The sequence below is a fragment of the Pseudopodoces humilis genome, chromosome 7 (assembly GCF_049639895.1).
Source record: "Pseudopodoces humilis isolate 2021_Gansu_Grassland_sample_001 chromosome 7, ASM4963989v1, whole genome shotgun sequence".
NCBI classification, from domain to species: domain Eukaryota; kingdom Metazoa; phylum Chordata; class Aves; order Passeriformes; family Paridae; genus Pseudopodoces; species Pseudopodoces humilis.
In genome coordinates, this window is record NC_142206.1 from 61,281,072 (window position 1) to 61,301,040 (window position 19,969).

Consider the following 19,969-nt stretch of genomic DNA (forward strand, 5'->3'; position numbering starts at 1 on the left):
CCCCCAAATTAACCATGGGGGCAACTCAGCCATCCCAAAATTAACCTTGGAGGTGTCTGAATCCACCAAGTCAATCCCAAATCCCCAAAACCAAACCTTGGGGGGGCACCTGAACCCACCAAAATAAAATCTTGTGGCTCAGGGGGACATCTGAACTCCCCCTCCCCCAAAAAGAAGGGGAGTTCAGCACATAAAATTAGGCTGTTAAAATAACCAGTCACAAAACTTCCTTTTTGAAACAAATTTGCCCCCCCCCAAACCTTTCTGTCTCCCAAATAATTCATGTTTAGATTTTAAAACCATCAAAAACATGTCCAAATGCCTTTTGATTCAACTCTCTATAAAATTTTAATGACTGTGCTCCTGTTAACTAAATATTTGAAACAGAAAAATAACCAGTACTACATTTGCTTTTTTTTTAAACAATAAATAAGCAACTTTGTTGTTGTTCTTTTTTTTTTAACAAGAAAGAAATATAAACTTTGCACATCCAAAATACAATATACAACTTATTTCCAAAAGGACTTCCTGATGACAGAAACCAGGTAAAACCAGGTGATGAACTGAGGTTTTCCTATAGAGACCAGGTGATGTTGCTGGTTGCAGCTTTTTCTTCCAAACCCCACAATTCCCTGATGGATTCTCCTATTTGGAGTGTGAGGTGTGGGGCTCCACGGTTGGATTTCAGTCAGAGCCTGGTGGAATCAACATTTGGTGGTGCTGCTGCTGCAAAATTTGTTACCTTTAAGACTGACAAAGTGTGAATGTCCCCAAGACACCGAGTTGAATTTATCTTTTTGGGAAGGCTGATGGGGATAAGGCCAAGGAGGATTTTTAGACTTTAACCATATTTTATCCAGCTGAAATGGATTGTGTCCCCTTCCAAAAGAACAAAAAGGTTGTGAGGGCTCGGTGGTCAAAACCACGACAGCAGAGGTGAACAATTATCTAGAAATGAAGTTGTATCAGTTTTCTGTAACACAGGAAACGAGAGGTTCCCATAAAAAGGATCTGTTGTCAAACTTCACTCAGAAACCCAGCTGAACACAGAGCTGCAGTGGAACAGCAGCAAAGGTGATGAACAAACCACTCTGAGGTGTCCCAGCAGCTCCCTGCCCTGGCTCATGTGGAGTGGAGCTGGCTCTGTCTCTCAGTCTCGGCTTTCCTCTCCTGCCTGTGGGTCATGGCAGCCCAAAAAGTGATTTTTTTCAGCACTTCCTGCAGAAGTTTGGATGGCAAGCAGGGAATTTGGTTCTCCAAGAGAGCTGCGTTCTTCCCAATGTAGTCAAGACACAGCCTGAGGAACAGAAATAGAAACAAAACAAAAAAAAAAAAAAAAAGAAGAAAAAAACAACTGAACTAAATAGTTTATACTCTAACAAATGACGCCTAATTAAAGCTGGTGATGTGCATTAATTACAGGTGTTAATTACAGGTGTTGTGGCTGCACGTGCAGGGAATGACACAGCAGCATCACACATTGAAGGGTTCAGGTATTTCCTGAGGAGGTAATTGGGTATTTCACCCAATTTCTGCAGGAGAGCGTGGCTAAAACAACACCTGGGATAGTGGGATTTGGGATTTAAGGTCCTTCCCAGCCTAAACCATTCTGGGATTCTGTAACTGCAACTCACCTGAGCAGGGAGTAAGGCTGAGTCTGAAATATCAACAAGTCACTGCACTGACCCTGATCAAGAGAAAGAAAGAACCATTACAAACAACTTCTCTACCTCAGCAGTTTTCTCCATTAATGTCACATTTATGACCATGGTTTAGAAATATTAGACTCGACCAACTGTTTGTAAGGAATCTGAATTATAAATTCCTTTTTATTCTGTCTGTCAAGAAAGCCTCAGGTGGGGATTCTTCAGTGGAATCAGTGGTGTGTAAATTATAATTAATTTATAATCTGTGGTGTGTAAATTATAATAATTTCCTCAGTGGTGTATAATTTGTAATGGTTTCAGGTACCAGTTTGAGCAAATTGAGCCAAACTCAATATGGTTTTGCTTTTTTCCCAATTAAAATCCTATATATAAAAATATATTTATTAATTGAGTTCCTCAGAGGTTTTGGCCTCCCCATCTTTGGAAGTGTCCAAGGCCAGGTTGGATGATGCTTGGAGCACCTTGGGATAGTGGGAAGTGTCCTGCCCATGGCAGGGGTGAATTAAATGGACTTTAAGGTCCCTCCCAACTGAAACCATTCCATGATTTTATATCAATTATAATTATCCCAGTGATGGGATTTCTTCTCTGGTTTACTGACCGTGTCCATAAAAAGCAAATCATCTTTGCTGCCCCCAAACACCATCACTTCTCCCTCCTGCCCAAGGCAGGCTGTGTGCCACAACCTGGAAATCAAACCAGAAACACAATGAGTGCCTGAGAAACAAGGACATGTGTGTTACCAGCAAGACCAAGACATTAATTCAGAGTTTAAAAAATAACACCTTCAAATATATTTGTTTATTTATATAAATACTTGTTTATTTAATAAAACAAAATAAGAGAGCAACGTGACTCCCCACCTCATGAGAGTTATTTTCATACAGACCAATATATTTTGTCATTATTTGACTTTTCTGTATTCTGGGCACATAAACTTTGTCTTACTTATCACCACAGTGGAAAATTTTTAAGCAACTCTACAAACCAAGCTTTTGCCAAGCTTTTCCTTTTGCAATTTTCCACTTTCTTTGGTTCAGAAGGACAATTTTCTCATGGCTTTTAGCCTGGGGGTGGTTCTCAGTGTTGACACACTTGGATCTCCAGTTATCCTGTTCCAGTCTTACCCTTCCCCCAGAGATTCCTGGGATCACTTTCTGGGAGTCAATAACTTCCATCACACCAAGGAAGTTTTATGATAAAGACCCCACAAAAGCAAAGCCTGACTTTATAATCTTGCAGAAAGATCCTGCAGTGGGATTGATTTTTCATGATTAGATTTTTCTGCTCTAGCACCACTGCTGATGGACTTTAGAGCTGCTGAACCAAAACCAAAAGCACCACTGAAGTTTCACGCAAAAATAAACGTCCCCACTCTCCTTCTCCCTTCACATCAGTCCTTAGGAGGTACCACACCTTTTCCCTACCTCATACCTGTGGACAGATCTGTCTCTCCCTGATCTGCATTAGGGAAACTCTGGGCTTGGTCACGGAGAACACTGGGAAGCCTTTCCTGCCTGGGCTCTGGTGACATCCTAGCTCGCAACCTGAGGCTTTTCCTACTGCCTGAGAGTTTCTGTCCTCCCATGGGCTGCTCTAACTTATCACCTAAACATTCTAACAAAGCACGTTATTGAAATCACACAGTGCTCTTCCAGCTACAGCAACAGCATTACATGGGAATGAAAACATTGGGAATCCAGGAGTTAAACAGTTTGTTCTCTATTTAAACCCAGCATGCAGAATTGGCTGAAGTGAAACTGATGGACAGAGAGAGGAGCAGTATTTTCTGCCAATTCAGGATCACCTGAGAAGGCAGTTTTTTTAGAAATTGCTAAAAGTGGAGGTTGAAGGAAATTATTCTCTATGAAATTTAGGGAAGGAATCTGAGTTGCAGAAGCATCAGGAAAAGACACTGATGAATTTTATTACAAAATAAGATAAATATCTAAAAGAAGTACACATAAATGTATTACACTGCTCTGCATTTTAAGAGCAATTGAACTGATTTAAAGCTTTTCCAGTTGCAGAGATCCTGCATAAAATAAAATTATGGTACAAACACTTGACATTTAACCAGTTCAGTGTATGGACAGGCTTTTGGTGTGGCTCCTTTTATCCACAATTCCAGGAGCCATCCCCTTCCAACCCTAAGATTCTGTGAATTCCTGAAAAATTCAATGAGATTTTGGGTTCTGGTTGAAGTAGGGGAGGTCCTTTAGTTCTGTAAAGATTGAGGTCCAGTAAAGGTCCTCAGCCCTACAACCCAAATCCCAAAATCCCCTGGAAGTGCCTGGGAACCAGCTGGGGCTCAGGAATCCCTGATCCCCACAGCCAGAGCAGGGCGCAGAGGTGATTCCAACTGAGCTGCTGCTCCCCAGCACATCCCAGCCCTTCCCCAGCCTTTTCCAGGAAAAATCCCATCACCGGGAAGGTTTAGGAGACTCAGGAACTGAGCACAGACCCCTGGCTGCTCCTGCTGCACTGTGTTTAAAGACTCCTCAGTCCTTAAATATCGTGAAGAGATCACTGATTGTAAAAAAAGAAATACTTGGTGAGGCTGAGGTCAGAGTTTATTTGGGATTGAAAGAGCTGGAAGGGTAAGAAGGCAGAAAAGTTGGTTTGGCTGTGGCTGTTGTTTTTAAAAGACAGCCCAGAACAGTCTCAAACAGGAAGAAAATTAATTAAGGTGAAGATATTTCAGTAACAAGGCAGGGAACAGAGCAGAACTGGACATTTTTCTATCAGAAAATAAATGACATAAAATTGTGCTGGGAGTTCCAGGGTGAATGCAGGGAATGAATTCAATGAAAATCTGAATATTTATTATCTACAGCAAATCAGTTCAATATTTTTTAACATAGAAACACAGATAATGCTTCAAACACTGGGTTAACAATCAATTTTGCTTTTGAAGTCTGAAAGAGGCACCAGCTTTTTCATGGTTCTCTCCTCCCGTTTCTAATACTATATAAATATTAACGAGCTTTTATTATTCTCCTTGGCTATTAATTCCTCCTTTTTTTATGGTTTTGTTTATATAACAATAATTGGCTACAGAGAACCAGGTCAGCTGGACACTCAGATCCTTCACCACAAAAAGATCTTTTCATGCAAATAAGCATCAAATACACAAATTAAAAATGAGGTATGAAGGCAAAAAAAAAAAAAGGTGTTAAACTATTCAACCACACTGCATTAATATTCTGAAATACTCTTTAAGAATACTGTTCAAGAATTTAAAAATTGATTCATTTTGAGAAATGATTGCATTTCAGTACCCATGATTTGTGTTTCTGTACCTGGGCCTGCTCTTGGGCAGATGGGTGAGCTGCTTCCATCCATTTGTTGCAATGCTGTGGATCCAACCATCACCTGCAATGGGAGAACACTCATTAATGGGCTTTTTAGGACAAAAAATTATCTTTTGAGTCACACAAACGGCTCTAAGAGCATGTTTATTTAGGCAGAAGTAACATCAGCACTTCATGAAGCTGCATCTTTTCACTCTTTGTAATTTAATGTTGTCCCAGAACCCTCACTGCACTGAAATCTGGAATTAAAACACACCCAAATCTCTTTCTTTTGGATAAATCGAGAAAATCATCTCCTCCCAGTGGATTTATCTGTGAAATTATTATTTATCTTAAAATTATTTTTGCAAATTTCAGGTTTTTTTCATGGAAACAAGCTGCTTTTTCTACAAAAGCCACTCCTATAGACGATCCCACAGCCTGTTTGTGTGATCTGAAATGCACAACAGAATTATAATTAATTCTATTACTCTGAATGACTTACTCAGAGGAACATTATCAGAGCTTAGTCCACCAAAAAGGAAAAGTCTGTCATCCCCTATGGGGGTCAGCGTGTGCCAGGAGCGATCTCTGGGTTTCTCTCCACTGATATTAATCCTGGGTGAAACAAAGAAACAAACAAAAAAACCCCAAATTTTCAAACAATGATGAAAATAAATTTGGCAGAAAATTTCAGTTTGTCTTAGAAGCACCTTGGGTATTTTCCCAGTAAAAAAACAGACTGAATACCCAAATAAATTCCATGTACATGTAGGGAAACAAAAACAGTTAACTGATATAAAACTGGATGAATCCTGAGAGGATACAGGTTCTTCACGCCAGGGAAAATGATTTTAAATGACACAAGGATTGTGGCTTTACCTCTGATCCAAAAGCTATTTTCATTTTATGATTTTCAAATCATAAAATGCTCACCCAGGTTTTGAAATAAATATTAGTAAAGAGGGGATTTCCTAAGTACGAAACAGATGGAGGTTTATTATTGATAAAATCTCATATTCAAAAATAGAGATTTGAAATCTATTTTAGCTGAGCTGCACTGAAATTGATTTTATTTTAGTTGGGTTTGCTTGAGAATGTGAACAGTAAAGATCCTGATATCCCCAAAAGAACAGTTTATCAGAGATATTTACACAGGGATTGCAAAAGGGCCCTGTTAAATTTGGCACTCAAGGCCAAGTTGCAATATTTGTTTGAATCCAAGTCAAGAAAAGAGGCATCTAAAATTGGCTAAGGGAAAGTCTGGGCTTTGATGGTTAAAAAACAAAAATCAAACAGATACTGATAGTTGATATAATTTCAATTTTCATGCATGAGAAATGATCCCAGTACCAGAAATAACCAAATATTGAATGACAATTTAATAGAGCTCAAGGTAGGGAAAGCAACCTCTGGGTAGGGGCAGCTGAAATGAATTTTGCAATCTGCTGCTGGATGATAATCCTGGGGTTAGCAGGTTCATATTATGCAATTCCTTAAGAAAACTGTGTAGAGTTGAGTAAGAAAAAAAACTTGACTGGTTAGTAAATAAAATCATTATTTATTAATAAATCCTTATTGGCTCCTTTTGTGATCAGATGAAATAAATACTGAATAAATACAAATAATTTATCTCCTCTGAGCTGCCTACAGCAGCAGACACTGTGAAAATTCCTTTTTTCCCCTAATATCTTAAATATTTCTTTTAGTCTTAAATCTCTTTGTTCAGTCTCTCAAAGACTCTTTGCAGAGGTGCTGCAAGAGCTGAACAGAAGATTCCCAAATTTACAGAGATCCAGCACATAAATAAAGAAATATTTATATATATTCTATACTAAATCATGGATAAGTCTTATGAACTATTCTTGGATCACAGTATAGAAATAACTTGAATTTTGGAAAAAAAAACTTCATTTTTTAAGGATTTCATGGTGTTTTACAGAAGAGACCTTTTCCCAATTTGTGCTGTAATTAGCCCAACTACAGAGAGGAAACTCAGCATTCAAAAAGCCCTAAAAGCTGGAATTCCATATGGATAAATGGTGTTAAATCACTCCACGCTGTGCTTTAAGCAGCACCATCAATGCTCTGCTGCAGAGCAGGAAAAGCTTAGTAACCACTCTCAAATTCAATTCCATTGAAATCACAATCCAGCAGCTGTTACAAATCCCCAAACCCTCATTCTCCTCTGTGAAAAGCTGCAGGAATAGCTCTGGAACTATTTAACAATATGTTTCCATCTTCTAAATTCAGTTTTAAGTGTTAAAAAGGCAAACTTACCTTCCAGACCAAGTCCAAGTGTCTAAATTCAGGCAGTGCAAATCATTCATTCTGGTTTGCTAAAACAAAGAAATAAAATCCCACTCGGGTTATTTTAAGCAAACAATAAACAAAACATTTCAGTGAGGCCTTCCTGGGACAGAATATTCCAAGTACCAATGGTTTGAAGAAATCTGTACCCACGTGCCTTAATATAAATCTGAATTTTTGTGGCAGATGAAAAGCTTTTCTCCTCACAAAAACCATGCAACTCTCAGGAAAAGTGCCTGGCAGAAATATTTCCAGTCATGCAACAGCACTATGGGGCCAATTTTAGCTTCTAAAAGTGAAGAGCTTTGTGGTATTTATTCAGTTCCTGCAAATGTTTTTAACTTCCATCCACAGAATTCCTGGCAGGGGAATGCAGAAGGTGTTTTACTCTCCTACGGTTGCCTGATGTTATTTTCCTTGACACTGGGATCAGAAGTTTGTATCCTCCTGTCTGGTCACTACTCCTCGGAGTATCCTGGTAGTGCTGTACTCTGTATATTCCCAGAAAAAAGTCCTTCATTTGTGTTTTTCCCTCTTTTCCTTTCACAAAGTGACCACCAGCAAGGTTTTAGAACCCTTTAGCATTTGCCATAAAATAAAATGGGAGATCTTTCCACTTACTTATCTGCCTGGGATTTGAGATGAAGGAAGTCTGACTGACTTGGGGGTGGTGGAAAAGGTGATGAAAGGATTTCTTTGCTTGACTGGGAGCTGTGATTCCCCTGGGAACTACAAAAACCACCTGGGAAGTAGGGAAATGTTTCTTGCCTTACCTTCCAACTCCTTTTCTCCCTGGGAAGTCCATAGATCTATTAGCAAAAGCCTTTCTCCAGCTTGCAGATCCTCTGAGGCAGAACTAGGCTGAAAGGAGTGCTTGTACCCCTAGCAGTGAGGCTGAGGGACTTCCAGAGCTGTCCAGCAGAGCCCTGGGAAGTCTCTCAGGGATTTCAGGGAATAGCAAGGTTTTCAGGAATGCTACAACCTCCTCTGCCAAGCACTGCTAACCCTGCTGTCCTGGGAAGGGAATGGGAAGCAGCATTTGATAAAGACAAGCGGATTGTGAGGGTTTGGGGCATTGCCTGAGCCATTTTATCCCTCAAAAGTGATCAAAACCAACCAAGTGTGGTCCAGCTGACAGCCAGGGGAACAATCTGTCTTCCAGGACAATTCTATCCAGCTTCCTGCTCCTTCTGGTGGCTTTGAAGGGGGTGAGGGGAACAAATCACCCAAGCAGAATGCAAAATGCAGTTGGGATCTTCTGTACATTTGGGGCAAACCCAACATCCTGGCCTCTACCACTGAAAATATTCAATCATGTTGGAGTAATACAATTTGATATGAAGGGTCTATCAAAGAAAGCTGTTGTTATGTTGAAAATTAAGGTTTCCAAAGGATCCTGTTCAAGACCTCCTCGCTGACTTTCCTCTCCTAGGCAGAAGATGGAGAAGTTCTGTTTCCTGCTCCCTGGGAAATCAATGTGTTATAATCTTTGCATTCTCATGATTCAACAGCTGGACAGGTGAAAAATTACAGCAACCTCATTTTGAATTCAAAACACCACCAGCTGTCCAAGATCCAGGCCTTTAACAAATAAAAGCACCTTTCTACCCAACCCTTTTTTGGGAAGCTGGAACCACACAGGTTTACAGGACCATCACTCGCCACACAGCTCTCCTGCAGGTTCTGATGGATTTCTGTTTCCTGCTCTATTTCATCATTCTAATGCCAATCCTAAAATGATTTTTAATTGGGTTAAGAGCACCAAGCCTCCTAAAAGGGCTGGCATCTCCCTTGGAGCTTCTCCTGAGACACTTTGCTTATCTTTGGCACGTTCATTTCTTTGCAGCCCTGTGGTTAAGCAGGACCTGCTTTGTCTCAGGATTAGCACCATGAAAGGCTTTAAGGGTGACATTATTCCCAGCTCCCTGCTGGGACAGGGAATTCTGCAGCTTTTCCTCCTGAATTTACAAACAAAAGCTATTCCAGCTCCAAGCTTTGCCAAGAGAAGGATTGCAGCTCCGTGGATCTTCTGAGCTTTGCTGACAGGAGGGGTGACAGGAAATACAAACATGCTTACATTAAGGCACCAGATGTGTGAGGAGCTGCTGCAAAGGCTTTGGTTTATTTACTTCATTCTCAACATGAAATTTTTCCACTTAAATCAAACATAAGACTCACATCAACTTCTGGACTAACTCTCCTTCCTTCCCACTTTCTCCCATTTCTGTTTTTCCAGGGGCTTACCTGAAGGAACTGAGTCCACATAACACTTCTGAGCCTGTTTTCAAATGACTCCTGGTACAACTGATTCTCATCATCATCATCACCATCATCATCTTCTTTTACCAGTTCTAGCTCCAAGTTTGGAAAAAGGTGCCCTTTCCTCCCAGAAAGATGAATAGGAGAAGCCTCATGACACTTCCTGGCCCTTTCTGGTTCCTTGCAGAGCCTTTTCCCTGGGAAGATTTGTATTATGGTGAACTAGAAGGAGAAGGAGGAGCAGAGCAACCCCGTGTTTGCTCCTTAATTTCTGGAGAAAAGCAAAACTTCATCCTTTGGGGAGGAATTATTGCTGGTGTCAGGAAATTTAGTGGTTTTCTGCTGTCTTTAGCTTTTTCTTTTCATGACTTACATTAATTCCTCAAGCCCCACTGAATGTGCCCTCACCTTTTTTATGTTTCCTTCCATTTATTTCTAGGATAGAAAATGGATCAATAATAATCACCAAGGTGAAAATTACACTTGCTGCTCTCCTACAGAATTAAACACAGCTTTCCACAATCTCACTCTTCTCTGACACAGGTTCCCAAGTGGTTTCACTGAAATTTATCAAGTTTTTAAGGAAGCTGAAGAGAAAAACCTTTTGAGATCAGAATGCTGTAGTCAAACAGAGTTAAACAGAAGCCTGAGGGCAAATCCTCTGAGGGCAGTGGAGGAATGACAGGGGAGCTCCAGCTAAATCACAATTTCCTTGGCAGAGGCTGCTCGAAACCCCAGCTGGAGCTACAGAGCACTTCAAGAGCACAGAGCCCTCACTGAGCCCTGGGGGAAGGAGGCTGTGGAGGTGTTCAGGAGTAACTGGCAGGGCAGGACCAAATCATCCCAGGGACCTTCACATCTCCACTTTGGGGTTTTTCCCCTCTCAGCTCCCTGAGTGAGGAGCAGGACTTGGCTGTGGTCAGCAAGGGTTCAGTTGTGAGCACACAGGGCAGAGGCACAGGGCTCACTCAGGGCATGGATAACCCTGATTTTCCAATCTCTTCTAAAATCTCTTCATTTCCTTCAGTTATTTGCAAACCCGGTTTGTCCAAACCTACAGCTCTGGGAGGCGCTGAGTGCAGCTGTCTCGGGTTTGAGCAACAATTCCAGAGATCCTGAATCAAAGGTCACATAATGGCAAGAACAAACAGGATCAATTTTAATTATTTTCTTTTCTGTTTGCTCTGGAAAGGCACTTAAATAAAAACTTCCTGCAGGTGTGGGAGGCAATTGAGAATGGGAAGTGGGTGGACGTGGCGTGGTCACTCTGCCCCTGCCTGGTCTGAGCAGCAGGAGTGGAAGGAGTGCAGATTTGCCAAAGGAATGTTCCAGCAGGAAAATCAGGGAATGGGGAACAAAGTGCAGCTTTACACTTCTTTGTTTGCCAGGATTTGGGAATAAAGGGGTGAGGCTGTGGCAGCTTTCCAAGGTGGAGCTGGAATATGTTCATTCCCAAACTAATTCCTTCTCTTTTTTAGACCAGAACTACAGGATCACGCACTGGGAGCTCTCAGAAGCTTCTTCACTGTCACTTTTTGGAGACAGAAAACATCCAGGCTCATCCTCTAGCTGAGTAGGATTAAAGGTTCTAAATCAGCTGTAGTGAAAAGAGCTAAAAACTTCAATTAAAAATAAAACACAAGAGTGCACAGTCGCTGAAATGGGGAGGTTTTTAACTTGCCTTACAGGATCTGTTTCTTACATCAGTGCTTCAGCAGAGAGGAACTGAGTGGAAAATCTCCTTCAATTAGCACTGGAGAAATCCCAAGTGTTGCTGGGAGGTTTGAGTGTGGCTTCATGGATTTTAGGTACAGATAATCAGGGGGGTGGTGCCTATGGCTTTTTCAAGTTAAAAAGAGTCAGGAAGAGTTAAAATTACACAGCCACAATCCAAGCCTAAATTCTGTATGCACAGATTGCATCCTTTTGTCTATCACCTCTTCCAGACATCTGTATTTCAGACACTTATGTGCAAAAAAATGGCAAAATTCAATCATAAAAGCCAACTTAAATCTGTTATTTACCATACAATCGTCTGTGTTTTACCTCTTTTGGGACAATCACGAACATTACAGACAGAAATATTCTTCTTTTTGTAGAGGGTAATGACAAGCAGCATCCTGAATTCAGAGCCCTAAACATCCAGGTTAGGCCAAAGACATTTGGGATTTTTTTTCCTACTACGAAATGACAAAGAAAACCCAAAAAAAACCTGCCAGGAAAATAATGTGATTGCCAAGAAAATATTGAATTACCAGCACTCGTCCTCCAAAGATGTAACCTTTATTTCCCAGCACAGCACATGTGTGAGCTGCTCGAGGCTGAGGTGGATCTCCACCCTGAAAGAACCAAAATAATCCTTCAGAACTCCAGCAAATCTCCTGGAGTTTTATTTTCTGATCTACAAATCATCAGGAACTGCTAAGAAAATCTCTGGAAATCACACCTTAAAATCTGAGGTTATATCCACGTGCCGAAAAATCCTCCCTGGGTAAATCAGAATTAAAGATGGCAAAACTGACTTTTAATTTCAATGGTCATTTTGGATTTTGCATTTGGTTTTATAGGGACTTTAGAGTATCTTGTAAAGACCATAAAATGCTGCCAGACACTCTTTAAAATATACAACTTCTGCTGAGTTCTCACACAAATTCACCTGGATTTTATGAACTTTAGAGAATATTTTCATCTCAGTAAGGCAGATCTCTCCTCTTATCTGTGACAGGTTATCCATGTTAATTATACATGGATACAGTTTTCCAAAGGGCTCTGCTCTGGAGGCAGGCTGGGAAAACTGGGAATGTTCATCTGGAGAGGAGTAGGATCCAGGGAGAGCTCAGAGCCCCTTGCAGGGCCTGAAGGGGCTCCAGGAGAGCTGGAGAGGGACTGGGGACAAGGGATGGAGGGACAGGACACAGGGAATGGCTTCAAATTGGAAAAGGGGAGATTTAGGTTGGATATTGGGAAGGAATTCCTGGCTGGGAGGGTGGGGAGGGGCTGGGCTGTGGCTGCCCCTGGATCCCTGGAAGTGCCCAAGGCCAGGCTGGACATTGGGGCTGGGAGCAGCCTGGGACAGTGGGAGGTGTCCCCAATTTCTAGAGCACAATAATTATTCCAAACTCATTAAAATCCCAGTTGTGTCAAGATGTGAGACTAAAAACCACTCACTCGAATTGTTGGCTGAGACCAAGTCTGTGTGGTTGTATCAAAAACATGAACATCATTGTGCCATCCCCAGAATATCTGTCCTTCCTAAAAAAAGAAGACATTTTTTTAAAAACTGTGTTTTATTTTAAAATTCTTTCTGCTTATTGAAGGATACAAACCTGCAAGGGACCTGTCCAAAGAAAAAATACACAAAACCAGGCAAATTCATTAAAAGATGTGGTGATATTTTTAAGAATGCTGCAGCAGCTTGCATTCAGTTGAAGGTCAGCAGGACCCAGGGATGTTCAGCCTGGCGACACCTGAAAATTGGCTTTGGGTCCCAACAACAGACACTGCAGCAAATTTCACCTTCTAAATTTTACTGTAACACACTGAGAAAGAAATAGATTGTATAAAAACAGTTCTTGTGTGTCAGTCTTTAATATTTGATGTCAGGAGCTTCCTGTTAATACTCTGATTAGTCATCTTTCTATTAATTGTAAGAAATTACTGTAGGAAAGTTGATTATCCAGGCATCTTTCTGGAGAATAAATTCAATAAATTAACTCAGAGTACTTCTCAGTTAGACTTGGGAAGCTCTGAATTCCCTAATGTTACTTCAAATAAATAAATCATAATTTTTTATGGGAGTTTCAGCTTTAAAATATGCTTTCAGATTAAAATCCTGCCTTTTTCCTGCTTTGACAGAATTTAATTCATTGCACTCCAAGCACGTGGAATACGTGGAAGAACCACCACTCCCAATGTGCAATATCTGGAATTTCAAACCTTAAAAAGTTCCCAAATTTGCATTTCTGCTGATGCTATAAATAAAAATCAGTTTTTCATGCTCATCAAGGATGATAAAAAGGATCTTTTTTTTTTTTTTTTCAAATCAGAAAACACAAATCAGTGGGAATGGGGACAAATCTCTTACCCAAAATGCATCGTGGACATCGAAACAATCATTGAGCTCATTGTGCTTCCTGCAGCCATAACCTCCAAAATAAATTAACCTGAAACAACAAAACCAGTTCACTGAGCTGTTCTGGAAACAAGATTAAAATGAATAAGCTGTAATAATGAATATTTTGGGTTACTGCTGCACTAGCAGTAATATAAACAATGAGAATATTTTGTGTTGCACTTGATGATGCAAACCCAAGCAAGGTGAAGGTCACAGCCACACCCTCAACAAACCTGACTGAAACCCACACAAGGAAATTATTCAAAACATCTCAAAGTCTCTGTTCTTCTCTCCAGAAGTTTATTATTAGTGCTGTTTCCAGGCAAAAATGAGAAATAACAGCCAGGACAGTGAAATGCCTCCTTCCCTAGTGAAGTTCCTGTGCTCCTGCTGTGTTTTTTGGCCTTCTGTGTCCAACTTCTGGCAAGAAATGTTCCCAAGATTTGTCCCACACGGCACAAAAAGTCTCTTTTTGGCTTAAAATAAAATTTTTCAACCAAGCACTGCTGAATTTCCCACTGCAAATCCTCACACACCTCCCAGCTCAACATTCCACCCAGAAAAGGGCCATTCATAAATCATCTTTTTTACACCAAAAGGTTCCATTCTATCATCTAAAATTAGGTGATTTTCTCAGCATGCAGATGACACAAAACCCTGAATAATTGCATTTCGTTTTGAATAGCCTTGTGTTAACAGCTAGGGAGTTGTTCAAATATCTGTATTTTCCTATCTCTTGCAGGTAAATTGGAATTACAAAACCAAGATCTGGCACCCAGGGGCATTGCAGAGCTTATGCAAAACCTCTTTAGCTGTGGAGTCCAGAAAGAGATAAATCATTTCCATCTGATAATGTTCACCATCAATCACATTCTGACTTGTTTGTAACAGATTTAATAATAAATCACTGACAGGGCACCTGCTTGTGCTCACTTCTGCCTCATTATCCAGACATTCTCCATAATAAACACAAAATCTGGAGGATTTCTGTTTAGCAAAGTCTGTTTTTTAAACACACTTAGTCACTTTTCCAACACAAATGTCAGTCCTTGCAAGATAAAGATAATCACTGAAATGCCTTTGCAACTGCCAGCTGTTAAAATCCTTGGAAATATACTAAATGGATTTAATGCTTAAAATAATGAATGTAAGAGAGAAAGAAATTTTTATACTGTTTTTAATGTGTTAAAAAGTCATGTAAGAGATGCATAAAAGCTTTCTAAAATAAAAAACATTCCATAAACTTTGCCTAAACACCTCATTCCTCTCCTGAAGTGGGGTTTTATTTACCATTAATTCAGCTCACACATGAGGAAACTCTGGTACAAAGTTGTTATAAAATCCCCCAGCAAGTCAAGCTAAAAATCAGAGTTTCCTCCATCCCAAACCTGAGTTCTCTTCACTTCTTAACACTTTCTCTCTGCAATCAACACAGATTAAGTATTTTTCATGTGTTACCTGTTTTTGTACACCCAGCAGGAAAGTTTGTCACGAGGTGTGGGAGGTTGACCTTTAAAATTTGTGATTTTTTTCCACCTGTAGGTTCCGGTTTTTGTTCTCAAATTGACGTAATACAGCTTGAAAGGAGAACAAAAAAATGACAATGTTTTCAGCATGAACCACAAATCACCACCAGAAAAAAAACAACCCACCACCCCCAGAAGCCTGGAAGTTAAAGAGGAACTGGCAGTGAGTTTACAATGGCAAATACACCACAAAAACAAAGTTCAAGTGGAAGAACTGGCAGAAAGTTTCACAAGAGGCTCCATTTCACTGATTTTCTAGTCAGGAGTCAACTCTGACTTTATTTATATTAAATGATAAAACTACTGATTAATCTATTTTGTTAATTCTGTTTTCAGTTACAAGGAAAGCTGGTAGCTCTATTTTAACCTTAACTATTACCTGGTTATTTAAAACAGTGAATTGGTATCAAAGAACAAAAATAAAAGTGATATTCAGAGATTAGTCTCAATTAAGGTTGTCAAAATACTTTTAAAAACCACTTGGGAAAGCATTGGCATAAATACAGAAAGTTTTAGAAAAAGAAAGCTTTTCCTCAAATTTCTCTTTCATTCATATACAAATACAAATAAACAGCAAGGGCAGTATTAGTACTTATTAAAACACAATGTTATGGGAAAAAAAAAAGATAACAATACCCGATTGCTGTATCCTTTATCATCAAATCCCCCAAAAATGTACAGCTTCCCATTGATGCTGGCCCCACAGCTGCCTGACATGGAGGTGGGTAACTCCCCTTCCATCAGGTGCATTGTCCTGCAATTTAAAAAAAATACATTAGGCCACTTCAAATCTGCCCAAATGGAACAATCTCAAACAGATTTAGTCAAAATTTTTACATTTAAAAGGTGAAAATATGGTTTGGGCCATAACTAGGATTAGGAGCTACAGGTGAAGTTGGGCTCCTGTGTGGAAGAGAACTTCCATGTGGATACTGTGTGTTTATGAAGTATCTTGATTTTGATCTTGAGGTGAAATTCACATTAGAAGAGCTTTAGTAGAGCTGAATCATTGATTATTCGAAAACTGGAAATACTATTAACTCCAGGAATTCCTGAAATGAGAATCTGGCATTGCTGGGATGTCAGAAATGGAAAACTGAAGCTCCTGCTGTGCCCTGCAGATGTGAAACTCTGCTGAGAGCTCAGCCAGGTCAGGAGCAGATCCCGGATAAATACAACCCTGAGAAAAAAGTTCTGTTTAACCCAGATCACTTTCCTGATCCCGGTTCCCTGGAGCACAAACTGCTGGGCTGGGACAGCAGGGAAACCAAGGGAGGGTGAAGGGGCTTTGGGCAACCTTGCCCCACAGGAAAGGGGCATAAAATCATGGTCTGTAGGGGGAAAGAAATGGGGAGAAAACAGGGAAAAGAGAGGGGGGAAAGGGGAAAAGTATGGGCCAAAAGAATGGGGTGAAAGGGAAGAAAGGACAGGAAAGGGGGAAAAAGGAGGGAGGGGAGAGAGGCCTGAAAAAGAGGGGAAAGGAAACAAAAAGGGGAGGAAGAAGGTAACAAAAAGGGGGGGGGAAGAAAGAAAAATGGGAGGAAAAAAGAAAGTGGAAGGAAAGAGAAAAAAGGGAAGTTCTGAGTTATTTTTGAGTTGCAATGTGTATGGAATTGATACCAAAGATAATAAATATATAACTGTAACTACATCAAGAGCCCAAGTAGCCAGTGCTTAACTGTTCTAATATGAAAGTTAACGTAAAAAAGCTAAGCCAAAATAAACTGCCAAGTAAATGCACCTGTGTTAACAGAGCCTGAAGCAAATAATTTCCAACATTCCCTTGCACACAATAATTAGATTTCAGCAAGTATTGTGTTTCCTGGAGTTAATTTGCCAGCACAGGTCTGTCCTTCAATGTTTACATTAAACACCTGCTATTTAACATGACCAAGGTCCCTGAAGCTTTTTCCCTGCAGATCAGTGACAAAATCAGCTTTAGGTAATAACTCAATAGAAATGGTGCCACTTGCCATAGCCCACTGTCCATGTCATAGATCCAGAGCTCATCGCTGGGCAGATAAACTTCATTTTCTTCAATGCACTGAAAGGGGAACGTGCAAATGTTAAACCAGTTCTGCTTTTTGTGTTTGCACATGAAATGCCAAGCTATGTTACTTAGCAACACTGAAGGATCTTAAGGAAATCAGCCACGAGAGCAGAAGTCACACCCCAGTGTTACTGCTCTGACCATAAAACTCATTTATTTTAAAAATAAACAACTTCATTCCTCCTCAGGACCGCTCAATAAAGGCACAGATTGACCAACTTAACATTTTGCTAAAAAAAGATGTGTAACAACATCAACCAGATTTGAGCTCCTGAATTAAAACTCATTTTAGATACTTTTAATCAGGAGCCGTTTCCATTGGCATAGAATGTAGATTAAAAAATTGAGAACTTAGAATGTAGAAATGTAGAATAAAAAATACAGAAAATGGAGAAAATGTAGAATAAAAAAACAGACTATAAGAAGCAGACTGAAACCACAAAAAGTTACTTGCAGCTGTAACTTAAAAAACCAAGATGTCAAATATAAAGGAGAAAATTAATTCTTCTGTGGAAAAAAGATTTATGAAGACTCCTGAACAGAGTGCATAAAGAAAGAAAAATAATTTGGGAAATAATGATGAGGAAAAACAACAAACTGAGAGGAAGCCCAAAAAAATGCAGAACTCATGCTGAGTAACAACTACAGCATTAATTACTGCCTTGGCACTAGAAAGAAATTAAAGCCTGGCAGTGAGTAAGCAGCCAGAGTCAGTAAATAAATAAAAACTGGCTCAAAATTAAATAAATGTGAAGAAATTAAACACAAAACTGAAATTTAATTAGTGACAACTCAGTTACTGATATTGATGACTTCAAAAGTTTTGACAACTTTCTCACTCTGAAAGGTGCCAAACAGGCAGGTACATCGTATTTTTGGTACATTTATTCTGCCAGGTACCTCTGTTACACACTCCTGGCATCTTCTGCAATGTGCACAAGTTGACTCAATTCAATCTGGATATGTCAGAGGTCAAACACTTGCTGCAGAACCAGCTCTGAGCAAACACACTGACGCCAAAAATAAAGTTTGTTGGGCAGGAGTCCACCAGCAACACGTGAAAAATGATTTATCTGTGTCAAGGGCTGCTTACAGAGCAACAATTTTCATATTGTTTTCAACAGATAAATATGTAAAACTACTAAGAACACTCGCAAAGTTTATTTGCTAAACTTCATATAAGTTGTGTGTTTTGAATGTGCCACGAATGCACAATTTTTTATCGGAAAACCTTTGAAAACATTGTGCTCATTAGTTCACCCTCAGTTTCAAAGACCAGGGCACAAAAACTACTAAAGATTACCAGTGATTTAGGGGATATTTAGTAATACAGAGTATTATAGAGTTTAAAATCCAGGAGTCTCCCACTAGAGTTCTTTGTTTGAATGTGGAAGGACAAACTTTGAACATTTTAAAGTTACCTCAGACCATGAAAAGTGTAGATAGAATATGAAATATCTTTATAGAAATAACAGTTTTCCACATGATCAAGACCAGGAATTACACCAAGCACGGGTATTTTCAATTTTATGGCAAATGTGCACAGACAGACAAGATGAACAGATAAATATAAACAGAAAAATAACAGGTAAAACTAAGTGGATGCATTTAATGTAGTATCATTCTTAGCACTCCATAGAGTTAAAAGTCACAAGGACTTACTTATGACAGAACCAAAGTGTTATTTTTATGAAAACCAAGTAAAAATAAATTAAAAAAAAAAAAGGTGGGTTTTAGCCTGCCACCAGCTTGTTTTTGAGGTGACAGCAGAGCTTTCTACGGGAGGAAAACAGACTGTAAGCACCACACAACTACTAATAAATAAAACGCGGAGACTCGGCAGCGAGAACATGAATTACACCCTGGAAAAACTGAGCTACAAATTACAGCCGTTGAGGCTTGAAAGGAGACGCGCTCTGCGCGCTGAGGAACGAAGGGCGCTGCAAAGGGACGGGAGCGAACCGGCTCCACCAGCCCTTCCCCACACGTGCTCCGTGACGGAGGCGGCTGCAAACGGGGCAGGAGGAGGGCGCTGATCGCGGGCTGCCCGCGCAGGGAAGGGTGGCGGGATGAGGTGATCGGAGCCGTCCCCTCAGCGCCATCCCCGCCGTCCCCTCAGCGCCTCCCGCCGCCATTCGAACGGCGCGCGGCCGCCGCAGCCAATCAGCGTCCGCGCCGCCGCCCCGGGCGCCCGCCGAGGGCTGAGGGGCGGCGGGGGGACCCCCCCCCCCGCCCCGCCCGGGGCTCCGCCCCCCGCGTTCGGAGCCCGCTCCCCCCGCTCGGAGCCCGCTCCCCCCGCTCCTTGCCGGCTCCCCCGCGCCCCCCGCCCGCCTTACCACGTATCCTCCCCACACGTAGAGAAAGTTGCCGTCCACCACGGCGCAGTGGCCGCTGCGCTCCTCGGCCACGCAGAACTGATCCGCGGGCTCCGCCGCCATCTTGGGGGGGAGGAAGAGGAGGAGGAGGGAGGAGGAGGAAGCGGCTCGGCTGCCTCAGGGCTCGCGTCCCGCCACTGCCTCCTCCGGGTGAAGCTGCGGCTCCGCCGCCGGTCGCTCCCCTGGGGCGGACGGGAAGCGAGGAGGGTCCAAAGTGTGGGGCGGCACCCGGCGCGGGTCGGGATGGGAGCGGACGGGGAGCTCCGCGCTGCCCCCTGTCCCGAGCAGCAGTGCCGGGCTGAGGTGTGAGGCGGAATAAACCGTTCGGGAGGATGTGAATAATGCGGGAGGATGTGAATAATGTCCGCGAGAGGA

General features: G+C 41.2%; 1 protein-coding gene across 2 annotated transcripts; it reads right to left on the reverse strand.

Moving 5' to 3' along the window:
- Positions 1–323: 323 nt before the first annotated feature.
- KLHDC1 (kelch domain containing 1) lies at positions 324–19,817 on the reverse strand. Of its 2 annotated transcripts, XM_088057848.1 has the most exons (14): positions 19,556–19,817; positions 17,143–17,213; positions 15,806–15,923; positions 15,102–15,220; positions 13,614–13,692; positions 12,698–12,781; positions 11,785–11,868; positions 9,515–9,751; positions 7,241–7,299; positions 5,466–5,578; positions 4,970–5,042; positions 2,269–2,353; positions 1,635–1,687; positions 324–1,297 (listed from the first exon to the last, which is right to left on the reverse strand). In XM_088057848.1, exons 1-14 carry the CDS (start codon positions 19,655–19,657, stop codon positions 1,123–1,125), a joined length of 1,452 nt encoding a protein of 483 aa, XP_087913974.1. In that variant the 5' UTR covers positions 19,658–19,817; the 3' UTR covers positions 324–1,122. The 2 variants fall into 2 exon arrangements, with proteins under 2 accessions (XP_087913974.1, XP_005528652.1); XM_005528595.3 differs by lacking the exon at positions 9,515–9,751 and having other exon boundaries at positions 19,556–19,811.
- Between the last annotated feature and the right edge of the window lie 152 nt (positions 19,818–19,969).

Coding starts and splice junctions, on each gene's coding strand:
- KLHDC1 (XM_088057848.1), bottom strand. CDS start 19,657: ATGGCGGCGGAGCCCGCGGATCAGTTCTGCGTGGCCGAGGAGCGCAGC. Junction 5,579..7,240: donor ACTTGGACTTGGTCTGGAAG/GTAAGTTTGCCT, acceptor TGTTTCACCCAG/GATTAATATCAGTGGAGAGA. Junction 1,688..2,268: donor ATTTGCTTTTTATGGACACG/GTCAGTAAACCA, acceptor TCTCTTGATCAG/GGTCAGTGCAGTGACTTGTT.